At 44.4% G+C, this 15,602-nt stretch overlaps 1 protein-coding gene across 1 annotated transcript in view; it reads left to right on the top strand.

Moving 5' to 3' along the window:
• Positions 1-15,602, top strand: part of LOC115098054 (stabilizer of axonemal microtubules 1-like) — a 77,725-nt gene that overhangs the window by 20,532 nt on the left and 41,591 nt on the right. Inside the window, exons 2-3 of the mRNA XM_029614354.1 lie at positions 42-221; positions 7,107-7,309. Of these exons, the coding sequence (XP_029470214.1) occupies positions 42-221; positions 7,107-7,309 (383 nt within the window). The remainder of the gene's footprint in view (positions 1-41; positions 222-7,106; positions 7,310-15,602) is intronic.

The raw sequence follows: 15,602 nt of genomic DNA, 5'->3' as shown, positions 1-15,602 counted from the left end.
CTGAAATTTACTTTTGCATGTTTTTTCCTTTTAATCCACAGACGCCATCACTGCCCACTTTTACCCACCAGAATTTTTGAGAAGGTTGACAAGCCACGCAACTTTTCTGAATACTCAGAAAATTATGCTCAGTACCAAAATATTCAACCAGCGGTGTCATGCAGGCCCACAGACGATTATCACAAACACACAGGAAGAATGGAGGGCAAATCAATATTCGGGTAAGAGAGTCTTAAAATATACAAACTTTGTGTGTGAATATGTGAAATGAGACAGAATTAATTGGTTCTCTAGTCCAGTGGTTTCTACCCAGTCTCCAGTGTGCACCCAGCCAGTCTGATTTTCATGAGATAGATCTACATGCAATAATTCTATTGTATGCAAACCTATCTTATGCATATTCATCGTGGATGGCCTAAAAACCTGCTGACTGGGTGTGTCCTGAGGACTGGGTTGAGAACCAGTGCTCTAGTACAGAGGTTCCTAAACCTGTCCTGGGGAACCCCAACTAGTCAGGTTATCAGGATATCCACAATGAATATGCATGAGATAGATTTTCATACAATGCCTCCATTGCATGCAAATTTATCTCATGCATATTCATTGTGACTATCTTGAAAACCTGCCTGGCTGGGGGTCCCTCAGGAAAGTTTTGGAAACCACTGCTCTTAGTAGACTGGTTACCAAACTGTTTCCATGAATATAAGTTAAGGGTGGGGAAGGAGTGGGTGTAGGCATTGAATTATCCCTGATAGTTTTCAGAAAATGAAAAATAATATTTGCTTAGAGAAGTGAAAGAGACTTTATACTGAAAACTGGATTGCAACCACCTGAGGCATAGCAAAAAAAAAAAAAAAATCCTGTTTAAATAAGAAGTTCCTTGCAGAACTAATGAAGCCTACTTTCTGGGAGGTATGCATGGACATGTCCACATATATACATGGACCCCCAAAATAATGCCCCTGTGGGATCCTCTTGTTCCTCCAGACATATCTTGAAAATCTCCTGCAGACAAGACACCAAACCAAAAAATGGTATAGTTTTGGGTGGAGTGGGGAGGGTAGAAAGACATTCAGACAGACACATGAAATTGATGATCTCATAAGCACTCTTCTCTTTGAAAAGCAGGATAAAAAAGGGCATATTGAGCTGTAGACATAATTTCTAGAAAGTTTGATAGTCATTGTAAAGCCCATCTAGTGATTTCTGACAACATATAACAACATGAAGTATGTTGTATGTAAGACAAAAATCACTGGGTAAAAATATAAAACTTGTATTTGACTATTCTGTAATTTCTATCTCATCTCCGTTTATTTTACTAGTTACTCCGTCCCTGTACATTAAGAAAAAAAAAAGGTTCAAGATATGTACTTTATTTGACCAATATTAATTGATATTTTGTTGATCTTGGTCAATTGATGCCAGATAATTTTCCAATGGCATCAGTTGTGTAAGGAAGACCTTGTGAATTTTGTATTTATTTATTTATTTAAAATGTATATACTGCAAATCATAATTTCTAAGCAGTTAACAATAAAACAATCATAAAATCCATTATATGAAATTAACACTAAAACATACAAAAACAAATCAATAAAACCAAGACAAAACATCTATACATCTAGTGAGACACCTTCCTTCTCAGAGAAGTTAGCCCATCAACCCCAATACTCTCATTTATCAATCTATTTTCATTTTCCTTCTATATTCTGCTTCTATTTAGATTAAATTTCTTCACTACTCAAAGCTTGCCCTTAAGCTTACAACATATCAAGCCTTATTTAATTTCCAATAAATTTCGTATCGAACATAGCTTCTTCTGGCTCAAGCACATATCATTCAGGAAAGGCTAGTGAAAACCAAAAACTACCATTTTCCTGAATTTTATAAGCAAAATCTCCTCTTTTAACCAACTGGGCAGGGCATTTGATAGCTCAGGACCTTGAACATATAAAAATTTTTTGCAGGATTCATCCAATCTAACCAATTTTAAAGATGGCAGATCTAATAAATTCAGACTTGCAGACTTCAAAGGCCTAACTGGACGTTAAACTTCAACCAGCATTAAAACTTGTAGGAACAAAGTCATTCAAGCCCTTAAATACCAGCATTATAATTTTAAATGGGACCCTCCATTTAATTGGAAGCCAATGAAATTCCATCAGAATAGGCATGATATGTTCATGAATAGGGATCCCAGCTATTATATTTTCAGTTTGTATTACTTGAGTCTCAGGAGAAAAATGCTAAATTTTAAATAGAAACTTTGTATTTGTGCCCATTTTATTTCAAATAACATCAATCTTTAAGGAATTTTGCTACAATCACAGTTAAATTTTCAAAAGGTTACTCGCACAAAAATGCCCACATATGTGCTTTTGTGGGCTGGGTGTGAATAACCCAAATTTTAAAAAGCCACAAAGTATGCACGAATAAACCCTTGTGCGCATAAAAAGTAAGAGGGTGGAAAGGGGACGGGGCCTGGGCGTTCCACGGCAGGGTCTACACTTTTGCACGTAACTCCGTATTTTAAGATGGCTGACCATGGCGCACATCGGCTTGTTATTCTTGTGAGTTTACTGCTGCTCCTGATGAGGAGCATGTCTATAGATCTTGATTTTTAGGGCTTTTAGGACAGGGTGAGGGGTCCAGATCATCTAGGAGGCTTGCAGGATGAAGAACCAGAAAAGTCTGGAAAACCTTGATTGTGACTGGGCAAACTGGTGGACGATTTTGAAAAACTGGGAATGTCCCTCACACAAGCATGTTTTAAAATCTGCTTACATACACACGTGAAAGTAACAAAGTCCTATGGAAGAATCGCGAAGTAGGTTTGCTTGAGTAAACGCTTAAAATTAGGAGCATACTTATGTGTGTTAGATGTATTTTAAATAGTATGTGCACAAGGGTGAGCATGATATCAAATTCCAGCGTATATTGCTCGTGTACACATATATGCTTATTCATATGCAAGCACACTTCTTTTAAAGTTAACCTCATAGGGTGAGGGAAATGGACTTAAAACAGTTTTCAGGCATGAGCTAACTAGGTCTTGGGGACTGGGGGCAACTGCCATTCTGACACGTGGACCCTGCCACTCAGCTTGATACATCAACCAATCTGTTCCACCTTTTACAGCATCCAAAGTCTATTTCCAAAGAAATAATGGAATACTTAACTCCTGATCCCTGCAAAACTTTAAAAACCAAACATAGCAAATTCAAAGATAAATTTCACATGAACATGGCACCCAGCTACATGACATAACTTTGGCTGAGTTCTGGTGATAAATGTCTGCTCTGGGGAGGGAGTCCAAATTTATCAAAAAAATGAATGGCATATTCTTATTCTTGTTTCAAAAAAGCCAAGACCCCAACTTATTCTGAAGAGATCATGCAGGCTTCTGCAAAGCATTCAAGAAAAAATTCTCAGGAACTGGAATGTTCTTATGCTTCCACAGCACTAACCAAATTGACTCATTGTGAATTTTGAGCTCACTGTTCAGCCAATCAGATTGCCGATTTATCAAACAGAGATTATGCATTTGGTTGAAGCAAATGCATAAAACTTCAACAAATGAGATCATTTTCATTTCATTTCACTTATGGACCCCTGAAATGAATGGAGGGTGCCCATGAATTAAACAAAAATTTAGTGTGATACCATGTTTGGGTGGCTGCTAATCATTGATGGTTAGTCTCTGGGGCTGATTCGCTCAGGCAACCTCTTTTACACAGTCTTTTTCCTTCCTGGGGTTTCTATTATTTGTTGGTGAGGGAAAGACTTATCTTTCAGAGCCCAGAGAGACAAGGGTGACTCTTTATGCGTTCTTTTCCCTGGGAGAGGTGTACTGGCCCTCACTTGTGTGCTGTACGTGCCAAAGCAAAATACTGGAGCCACTGATTTAGTGTCCAAAAATAAGTCTTTACTGATGGGTAAGCTGGTGAAATATGGCACAAAAGCTCAGTCCTCAGCACCACAGAATTTCTGTTCACTTACAGTCCTTTCCTTCTATCTGTGCATGGGTCTCAGTTACCAGGGCCAGGGAAACATCCACCCTCTAGGGCTGGGTAAACTGGAGTTCCCAGATGGGCAGGGTAACCTTGGTTGGGAAGGATAACCCCTTCCAAAAACTGGTAAAAGGTAGAAATATGGTCTCTGCACAGAGAGTCAAAATCCTCCCCCCCCCCCCCTCCAGTGGTGAAGACTCCAGATGGGGGTCCTCACTGGCCTCACAGTGGTTCTTACTCACAGCTAGTTGTTCTTCCTTACTCTCTTTCTCTATCAGATGAATCCCTGATGGGAAGGATCCCCTCTGTAACAAGAGGCTCCAGATTCCTTAGTAGGGTAAGAAGAGGGGCAGCCAAAACTTCCTCCCTGACAAAATTCTTCTTCCCAAAAAACAGAGGTAAAACACCAGAAGATCCTGACTTTGGGTCACCCTCACTGAGGGTGCAGAAGGGCAGATATTCCCTAGCCTGGGACTCCCAGGGAGAGAGAGAGGATCCCCGTGCCCTCTCTCTGCAGGCAGTGTCCAGAGGTCCCACCAGGCTTCTTTCCAATCAATGCCTCTGAAAAATCCCCAGACAACCTGGGATACAGTCTGTACCCATCAGGGAGTAGATGGATAGAGCAGGTCCCTGACTTGTCTAACAAACTACAGGCAGGACTTGCCTGAGTCCTTAGAGAAGGCCCCAAAATCCAACTCAGGAAAAGCTCCACACACCTCCTGTAACTCCAAAAATCAACTAACATTGCACCCAGAGCTCTGGGGAGAGAGCTGCTTATAAACCCTCTCAACGGGGACGGTCATTCCAGCTCCTTCAAAGACAGAGGCTGTGCAGAATGTTGCTTACCTCTACTTCCCATCCTACAGTGCACTGGCTGAACCAGGAGTTACCCAAGGCTTATTGGTAATTTGCCCAGAGGGCCCATTATACCAGTGTTGCGACCGTCACTTCCCGATGGCTTCACTCCGCCTACCTTTCCTTGTTTGTGGCTCCTCCTGCTCTTCACAGACGCCTGGCTGCCGCAGCGTCTACCTGCCATCCTCTCCGGCGTCCCCGGACCAGCTTGGGCGCTGCCTCCCGCCATGTTCTACAAGTACCTTAGGGCGTGCGTGCCACGTGGCCCTCATTCTTATTTCCTCATTGGCACGTTCCTCAGGGACGTCCCCCTGTGATGACGTCATGCTGCCCGGTTATTTAAGCCTATAGTTTATTGCTAGCCGTTGAGTTAGCAAGGGGATTCTTACGAATAGGATTTGCTCTCCGTACCCAGCTACTTTGCCTCTTCAACTTCCAGTGGACTCTTTCTGCTAACGGGGTACCTGCTCCTCGGGGGCCTCTTTTGCTTCTTTCAGGTCACTATCAGGTAACTGGTACTCGCTCCTCGAGGGCCCATGTTCCCTGAACTGCTGCCTGCATCTATCTCCTCTTCTACTTGGAAGAATTCGTTACAGACACCATTAGTGAGTACTACTATCATCTACTCCTCAGAGCTGTCTCCCTGGAACCAGGTACTCACTACTCGAGGGCCTGCCTCCGTTCCAGCACCAGTGCCATCTCCTACGTGGAACCGCTGTGTGAGTATTTTGCCAACGAGTCTTTCTGCTCCCAGGGATCTGGTACTCGCTCTTCGAGGGCCAGCTCTCCCTATCTCGGGGCTTCTCCATACTGGGGACTCTGTGAATGTCTTATTGTACTCATTCTCTCAGTTCTCTCCACTACAGCACTGCTACTGGAGGAACCGCTGTTCCAGTGCCCTGGGGAATACTAGCCCAGCCGGGCTACATCTTCTACTCACTACTGCCATCTCTGGTGGCTTCTCAAACTGTCTAAATAAAGAAATATCTCTGTTTGTGTGTCCAGAGCTGAGCCTGACCTGTGGCCCCTCACAGAACTTCCCCCCGTGGACATGGTCAGCTGCCACAGTGTCCAAGGGTCCACCCAAACCTCACTAATTATAACAACCAGTTTCATTTATTTGTTTCCTATTCAAGCCTATGGCTCATTGAAAAGTGCTGCAGTGAGAATTAGAAACTAGAAAGTATAAAAACCAAGAAATTCCTGAGTGAGGTAGTAGCCATGACAGAGCTGAGGTGAGGAAAGAGGGCAGGTAGACATGACAAAGGACCAATCAAGGTAAAACTGCCCTGCTTCTGAGGATACAGCTTGGAGGTCGTGCTGAAACTCATCCTTGCTGCCATACCTCAGATTCTACACATTAGGGATCTTGATGCCACTCTACCTTGCTGCTATATCACTTATGCTACACTTTGGGGGTCTTTCTGATACTCAGACTTACTGCCATACCCCATACTCTATACCGGTGGTTCACAACATTTTTTCTGCCGGGACACACCTGACAGATGGTTCTCACATGCGTAACACACTGAACATGTGACCATCATGAGGCAAAATGTAAATATACATTCTGCATCCTCAGGAACCCTCTCGACCCCCAACAATGAGTGCAGAGCAGAACTAGGGCATTCCCCGTACAACTCACCATACAAAAAAAAGATATTCTGGTTCTGATGACATCTCACTAATGTTGCGTCCGTCAATCCAAGACGGCTTCGCCCCATTTGCCTCACATTGTTGACGGCTCCTCCCACTTACCTTGGGAAAATGGCTACCACCACGTCTGCAAGCCGCCCTCTCCAGCGTCCCCGGAACGGCTATGGTGCTGCCTCCCGCCATGCTCCTCCCAAGGGCCTAATAGCAGGTGACCAGGAATCAGAGTGATAGCTCTGTGCTTTCCTTACTAGGCTCTTCTAGATGCTCCTTTCAAGTATTAGGGAAGGATGACCATCATATCAAATAGCATGGTAAGAGCTGCTGAAGATGAGGAGGAGTAGGCGAGCTGTGCATGAAAGTCCAGACAGAAACAATTTCATAAACTCACACACAGGTGGTTTCTTTCCTCACTCCCATGCTGCTTGAAGCACAAATAGTTTTAGATAAACACAATATCAGGTAGTTGGATGAACATCCAACACAAGCTTGACGTTGAAGTGGCAGACCTGTGACACAAAATGACGCTGTTGTTTAAAATGATGCCCTTGCCTATTGTGTCTTTTGTGGTGTTGTTATTTCCAGGACGGATTACGTACCTCATAATGTGAAAGCACGAACGCCAAAAAAACGTGTGAAGTATGAACCAAAGACAGACAAGATGGATTTGCATTCCACCTATAACCATGACTACCATCCTTATGAAATCCATCCAGCTTCGTCATTCAAACCTTCTGCAACTAAATATGGCTGTACTGCCAAGATGGATGCATTAAGTATATACAGAGGTACCTTTGTTTTTCAGATGCCTTTACATACTATAGAATTAAAATGCAGAAAGGGTATGTGCATCTGTATCATATGAATTTATAGATGTTCCGGGGAAGGAAATGCCGGCGCGCAATAAAACAAAAAATGTAAAGGTAGGAGAAAGGGTTTAGGGGGTGGGGAGGAGAGGAGAGGGGAAGGGAAAGGGAGGTTAGGGTAGGGACTGGGAGGGAACTGGGGAAGTCCGGGGTGCATCACTGCACGAAAATTGCATAATTCCACCCCCCTTGTGCACGCGCTGCATGCACAAGCGCATGCAGATTATAAAATCCGGTGCATTTCCCGGCGCATCCACGTGTGCATGCCAGGAAATGAGTGCACATGGATGCACGTGTATTAAAATCTACCCTTTAGTGAATCAGGCCCTAAATGAATTAATGAAGGTAAAGGGGTGGGGTAAAGTTGCCCCCAAAAAGGCACATAAGTCCACTTTGAAAATTATCCCACCAAATCTACCTACACACAATTACTCCTGCTAAAATGTATGCAAAATGTTTTAGAAAAATGTACACACTAAGGGCCTGATTTTCAAAAGCATTTACACACTTAAAACTGGGTTTTACATGTTTAAATGCACTTTATTCATGTAAGTGGGCTTTTAGAAATTGCTACAATATATGCCATTGAATTGTCAATATGTTTTACCTGCATTAAGTTCACTTAACACGGGTAAATAGCTTTTGAAAATTGTTATGATAGTATGTTACATTTACATGTGTAACTCCTTTGAAAATTCACCTGTAAGGGGGTAATTTTCAAAAAGATTTACACACTTAAAACTGGGATTTACACCTGTAAATGCACTTTAACGGGCGGATTTTCAAAGCCCTGTTGGTGTAAATCCGCCTGGATTTACGCAAGCAGGGCCCTCGCGCGTCGGTGCGCCTATTTTGCATAGGCCGCCGGCGCGCGCAGAGCCCCGGGACGTGCGTAAGTCCCGGGGTTTTTGGAAGGGGGCGTGTCGGGGGCATGTCGGGGGCGGGATGCGGCGTTTTGGGGGCGGGACCGGGGGCGTGGTCCAGGCCTCCGGACCAGCCCCCGGGTCGGAGGATGGCGCGCCAGCGGACTGCTTCTCGCAGGTGTAAATCTAGGAACAAAGGTAAGGGGGGGGTTTAGATAGGGCCGGGGGGTGGGTTAGGTAGGGGAAGGGAGGGGAAGGTGAGGGGAGGGCGAAAGAAAGTTCCCTCCGAGGCCGCTCCGATTTCGGAGCGGCCTCGGAGGAAACGGAGACAGGCTGCGCGGCTCGGCGCGCGCAGGCTGCCCAAAATCGGCAGCCTTGCACGCGCCGATCCAGGATGTTATAAGATACGCGCGGCTATGCGTGTATCTTATAAAATCCAGCGTACTTTTGTTTGCGCCTGCTGCGCAAACAAAAGTACGCAATCGCGCTTTTTAAAAAAATCTACCCCTATGAGTATAAGTGGGCTTTTGAAAATGTCTACGATATATGCCATTGAATTGTCCATAGGATTTACCTGTGTAAGCGCATTTTACGTGCGTAAATGGCTATTGAAAATTGCTATAATACTATGTTACATTTGCACGTGTAACTCCTTTTAAAATTGCCTACATACACTTTAAAATTGAAAAGTACACATGTAAGTACAAATCGCTAACCAACTCTCCTGCCAGGAAAACTTCCACTCAGTCCAGGTAAGCTTGCACACGAACAGGACATACATATGTAAGTTTGTCCGCATACCGGATGGGCAGTTTTTAAAAAAAAAACCATTTCTGTGGGGTAGAACAGTTTGAACTGCACGCAGTACTCAAGGTGCAGTCACACCATGGATCTATTCAAGGGCAATAGGATAATTCTTACTTTGGTTCTCTATTCCTTTCCATATAATTCCAAACATTTTATTTGCCTTTGCGACTACCACCACACACCTACTCCGCTGTGCACGATTCCATTTGCTGCGAGATATGAAGTACCAGTGCTTACTCTCAGAGGATTAGAGACTCAGGACCGGCCCTGAACGCCTCACAGCAGGCATAGTCAGGTGGTGAGGTGCTGGAGGCAGCGTGAATGTTATAGTGATGCGGGTGAGTTCCAGTGACAATCCAGGGAGCAGAGCGAGGTGGAGGTCAGTGGGGAGCGGCAACTTCCTGGCGGGTAGGGGTGGGAAGGAGGAGGCTGACAGCTGGATAGGAGGTGGGCAGCATGGGGGAAGCTCATAACTGGGAGTTGAGAAGCTGAAGGAAGAGTTTAGGGTGGCAGCAATGGTTCATTGGGACGAGGGGGTCAGCAGAAGAAATGGGGAGGGAAGAGGTGGAGGAAGCAAAGGAGCGGCAATAGAATGAAGGGAAGGTAAAGGAGGTGAAAATGAGGCAGGGAAGGAAAAACTGAAGAGGAGGTAGAAATGGAGACACCCAAGGAAGGAGGGTGGGCAGCAGAATATATAGAAAGTGAGAAGAAGGTTTATAGTGAGGGGGAGTGGGGTAAAGAAGAGACAAAAAAGGAAGTGGCGGTATAGAAATGAAATGACGGCAGAAGAAGACCAAACGGTCCATCCAGTCTGCCCAGCAAGTTTTGCACTTTTTTTTTTCTCATACTTATGTTACTCTTGGCTCTTAGTAACCTTTTGGTTCTATTTCCCTTCCACCCCCACCATTAATGAGAGAGCAGTGTTGGAACTGCATCTAAGTGAAATATCTAGCCCAATTAGTTAGGGTAGCAACCGCCGCAATAAGCAAGCCACACCCACACCCACACCCACCTGCCCACCTAGACTAAATAATTCAGTCCTTGTTGGTTGTTGTCTGTATATAGATCCACCTTTCTTCATTCCCCCTGCCGTTGAAGCAGAGAGTTATGCTGGATATCCATTGAAAGTGAAAAATAAAGCAAGTGAAAAATAAAGCAAGAGAGAAAACTGAATTAGAGAAAGGAAAGAATACAGTCATTCTGACTTGTGCAACAAATGTTAAACAGCTTTGTTTAACAAAATATTTAGGGCCTGATCTTCAAAGCGACTTCTGCCTGTTTTGTGCGTGTAAATGGTGCTTTGAAAATCAATCTGAGGCCAGTTCATGTAAAAGCATGCATGTAAACCCCGTGTTGTTCGTGCAGAGTTGGCGTGCGGATATTTATTTTATATTTTTTGAAAGCATGCGCGTTAAGTTCCCACGCAAAAGTTATGCCCTGCTTGGAGCAGGTGAAACTGTGTGTGGACAATTCTGCGTGTGCCCGGCCAATTAAGGAAAGCTTCTCAAAGCGAACCTGTGCACACAAGTTCTCTTTGATGCAGACTTTACCACTATGCGGGGAATTAGAAAACTACCCTCCCTAAGCCAAGATTTCAATAACATTTACTTGTTGCATACCTGGAGGACAATTCTGAGTGGCTGCAGAAGCTGGCAGGCCCATGGCTAGTTTTTACCCATTGACCTGCAAGCAGATTTTCAAATGGAAACTCCCCAGAGAGTTTCCCTTTTGAAAGTTCAGTAGCCATCAGTGCTGTGGGGATATATTTACCCTACATAATTTGCAGGTATAAAGCATGTGATGTAAAGAAACCACTGGGATTTCAGCTAGGCCTCTGCCCCCATTGTAGCCCTCAGATGGGGAGGGCAATTTTCAAAGAATATTTGCTGTAGGTAAACACCTATTTACCCACGGTAATCCCTTTGAAAATTACCCTTATTAATGGCCTGATTTATTCTGTGTCTATGGGGGAAAAAGCTAGTAAACCAAGCCCAAAAGAATATAAGTTCATGTAAATGTGCCACAGAATTGCAGAACGTTTTTAAAAAGTGCCACAGAAGTTTCTGACGTTTGCTGCAGGAAACATGGGGGGGAGGGGGGAGGGCCTTGCTTATACTGAATGACTAAAAAATGTTTGGATAACAAAGATGATAGTACTTCAGGCCTCCACCGTTTACTGACAAAAATGAGATTGGAAGCAACTCGCCAGTCTGGTAAGGTTTATATATAATGCAGGCCAACTTGGCCCTAATTAATTGTGTGTTGTTTAGTTATCCATAAGGCTCTATGAGTTGGCTAATTGTATAGAAAATACAAAATATTTTCAACTATAAAAGATCAGGACATAATTAGCTTTAGCGGGTTTTGATGTTTTGATGCCATTCTAAACTGGTTTACTGGTTGTTTGTTTTTCCATATATTTTGGCATCATAGTTACAGCTTCATATCGTTTCTACCTTCGGCATTACTTTCAATGTGCAGTATTCACATTGATCGTGTTACAACAAACAGTAAATTTCTACTATTACAGATAGTAACTTAAAAAATGTAATTAGTACCTGTTACGTGCCCCGCCCGCGACCTTCCCGCGCACGGGTCCGCTCACCTTCAGGGTTCCACAGCGGGTCCCAGTTCAGTCTCCCTTGCAGCCCTCGCTAGTCCAGCTAGGCCCCGTCGCTGGGCCTGCGGCTGTGCACCAGGCCTCACGCCGAGCCTCGGCGTCCTCAGCATCCTGGGCCATGCCCCTAGGCGCGCGCACTAACCACTCTGATGTAGGCTCCAGGGTGGGGCCTAGTTCCACGGCGCACCCTGATTGAGTTCCTGTTAAAAGGAAGTTCCTGGCCTCTCTTCCTTGCCTTGGCATGTGGCGCAGTGTCTAAGGTGAAGAGACCTTGATCCAAAGGTCATGGGTTCAAGTCCCACTCTCAGTGCTTCCAAGAACTGATTCCAAATTCGTGGACCCTAGCCCACACATTCCTGAATCCAAGAACACTTGTTTCCAAGCTTATGGGTTCAAGCTCCCATTCCAAGAACATCTACAATAACTGGAATATCTCTGCCTTGTTCAGCTTCTTTCCCTGGACCTTGCTCCAGGGCGAGGTAGGCCCAGTAGGATGAAGATTGAGCACTGCTTTGGGTTGGTTTATTCTAAGATTGCCTCTGCGTTTGTTCCTGCTCTTGCCTGCTCCTAGTCTTGTTTCAGGAGCCTTCTGTTCCTGTGTTTGTCTTACTGGTACTGTCCTCAGCTTGCTCATGCCTCAAAAACCTCAGCTTGTTCCTGACCTCTCAGCCTGCCTCTGACCTCTGCTTCATTGACCATTCCTTGGACTGACTCCTGGACTCTGACCTCTGCCTGTTTGACCTTGCCTCCAGATTCTGGCTCTGTTACTAGCCTTGTCATCACTTATGCTATCCTGGTCCTCCAGTCTTGAACTTGACCGCGCTCCCCTTCTGCCTGTGGGCACGCCGGACTTCCACTCTCCCAGGAGACCCTGCAAGGCCCACCTAAGTCCAAGCGGCCCAGGGTCCCTATGGGCTCCTCCTGGTGGGACCTCAGGCTTCCAGTGGTGAAGCTCTTCCTAGCCTCTGTCTCCTCCAGTGCTCCGCCCCCTGGGGGCAGTTCCCTCCTGGTCCCTACCAGGAGGTGGTTCTCCACTGCCTATAACCTCCTTCTCCTAAAGGGAAGGATGAGTGCAAAGCACACAAGCCCCGCAGGTTGCATGAGGTTCTGCAATACCTCACAATGACCTCTAAGAAAGCAGGAACCCTCTACACACATTCCTTACTGGTCTGGGGAGCTGGAACCCTCCATAAATCTTTTGGTGATCCTAGTCAGGGTTACAATAAAACCCAAACAAAGAAGTATAATGAAGAGCAAGATGAGAAATCCAGAATGCCCTACAAGGGCACTCTGCCAAATACTATCAGCCTTGGATGTTCAGTTTAGAATTTATGCTGACGACATACAACTGTACATTCCTTATAAAACATCTTGGACAGAGACCATCTCATTATGTAATTTGTATGTAAAGACAATTGAGCAATGGTTAAGTCACAGTAGGCTTAAACTTAATTTAAAAAAAACGGAATTCCTTTTGCTAAGTGTGATTGAGAACCCTATTAATTGTCCACCTTCCTCAATCACGCTAGGTACAGAGGTGATTGAGATAAAAAGAGTAGTTCGTAATTTGGGATTACAATTAGACACCAATTTATCTCTAACACATCACATCTCACATCTGACCAAGACCTCATTTTTCAAACTACAGACAATAAAAAGACTAAAGCCACTTCTACTTAAATCAGACTTTCAAACGGTTATTCAATCTATCATCTTCTCAGGTTTAGATTATTGTAACAGCCTCTTCTTGGGCCTGTCGGATTCTACCTTAAGACCTTTGCAGCAGATTCAGAACTCTGCTGCCCGTTTATTGACAGGAGCATCCATGAGACATCATATCACCCCCATCCTGTATGGGTTACATTGGTTGCCCATCAAGTTTAGGGTGAAATACAAAATCTTGTCATTAATTCATACGTTAATATACGATCCGGATTCAACTTGGCTTTGCACCTCACTGCGGTTATATAAGCCTACTAGAAATCTCAGATCTACTTCTAAGTATCTGCTTGAGGTGCCCACAGTCAGATTGGCTAGACTAAATATAACAAGAGAGAGAGCCTTTTCAGTGGCGGGACCCATTCTTTGGAACTCGATTCCAAACTCCCTGAGATCAATTATGGATCACAAGGAATTCAAGAAGGCTCTAAAAACCTATCTATTTAAAATAGCTTATGCAGGAATTGAGGAAGTGAATACCTCTCCTCAAAGCTCCCTATAATATCAGTATCGGTTTATGATACATATCTGGAGCCTAATAGACTGTTTGTTTCTTAATTCTTCTTAAATTTCTGACTTTTCTTGTTTTGTTAAAAAATTTTCTTTTTAGTTAAGTCATGCAAAGTGTTAGGGATTATAATTATACAATGTATTTTTTTTCAATCTTTACTATTTTTTATTTATTTATTATGTTTTTATTTTCTTTAGTATTATTATTATTTTTATCTCTTTATAATTTGAAGTTGTGAACCGTTTTGGTCGGATACCCTCCGTGAAAATCGGTATATAAAATGTTTTAAATAAAATAAAATAAATAAATAAAAAAGGGGAGGGGGAGGTGGTGGAGACCAGCGATCTGTCATAGGGGTGGCCAACTACTGTCCTCGAGAGCCACAAAGAGGCCCGGTTTCCAGGATATCCACAATAAATATGCAAGAGATAGATTTCCAAATATATCCTGAAAACCGGGCCTGTTTGTGGCTCTTGAGAATCAGAGTTGGCTACCTCTGCTCTAACGGAATGGGAACAGATATAAAAGGCAGTGATAGGAACAGGATTGAAAGGTTGGGTAAAAGACATCAGAGGGTGGGGAATGGGGTGAGGGAGGAAGTTAGTGTTGGTTTAAGTAGGGGAATTTACCCAAAGGTTATTACCTATGTCTGTGGTATTCACTTCCGGACCTCAAGGACTGCAAATTGGTTGGATTTTCAGGATATCCCTAATAAACATGCATAAAATAGATTTGCATGCACCCTATCTCAACTGTCTGCAAATCTATCTCATGCATATTCATTAGGGATATCCTGAAAACCCGACCTTGTGACCCTTGGAACAAAAAAGTAAAACTTGAACAAGACACCATTTTCATGTTAGTTGTGAGACTGATTTCAGAGAGACGTGAAAGTCCTCGTTTCAGATTTGAGAGTTCCAGGAAAAGTTGTAGAAAAGACGTGAGACACAGGATGTGTGCTGTCCCTCACTGGTTCAGTAAACTGCTCTGCCGCTGCACGTACTTAGGATGCACTGCACACTGCAGTGCGACTAGTGCAAGGAAGCTGCAAGCTCTTACTCTTACTGTGAAGTAGTTTCTGTGTGTTTTCACTCTCTGTATAGATTGTAACACTATAAAACACCCTGCACACTGGTAATTTGTTTCTTTAAAAAGGTCCATCATGTCAATGGCATTAAAAGGCAGACGTGAGGCTGGGAGAGAAGAGAAGCCCTGCTCAAAGGAGGTCTGGGCCAGTGAGCACTGTGGCCAGTGCTAGCAGCAGTATTGATGATAGCCATCAGATCAGCAGCATAAGTCCGACGGCCAAGATCAATGGCGCCGGCCATACACGTATGGCCGGCGCCATTTTCCGTACGGAAAACGATTCGCGGCAGGAGATCGTTTTCCGGACCCCCGCTGGACCCCCAGGGACTTTTGGCCAGCTTGGGGGGGCCTCCTGACCCCCACAAGACTTGCCAAAAGTCCAGCGGGGGTCCGGAACGACCTCCTGCAGTCGAATCGTGTTGGTCTATGGCCGCCGCCATTTTGCGCCGCCATTTTGAAAAATGGCACCGGCTGAAGACAACACGATTCAATTGCAGGAGGCCGTTCCGGACCACTGCCTTCTGGACCGCCGCTGGACCCCCAGGTAATTTAAGGCATTTGGGGGGGGGGTTCGGGAGGGTGGGGGATTTAATTTAAAGGGTTGGGGGT

This window comes from Rhinatrema bivittatum, chromosome 1 (assembly GCF_901001135.1).
Source record: "Rhinatrema bivittatum chromosome 1, aRhiBiv1.1, whole genome shotgun sequence".
Classification (NCBI taxonomy): Eukaryota; Metazoa; Chordata; class Amphibia; order Gymnophiona; family Rhinatrematidae; genus Rhinatrema; species Rhinatrema bivittatum.
The sequence above is the reverse complement of the archived record's forward strand: the minus strand, read 5'-3'. Positions and strand labels throughout refer to the sequence as shown.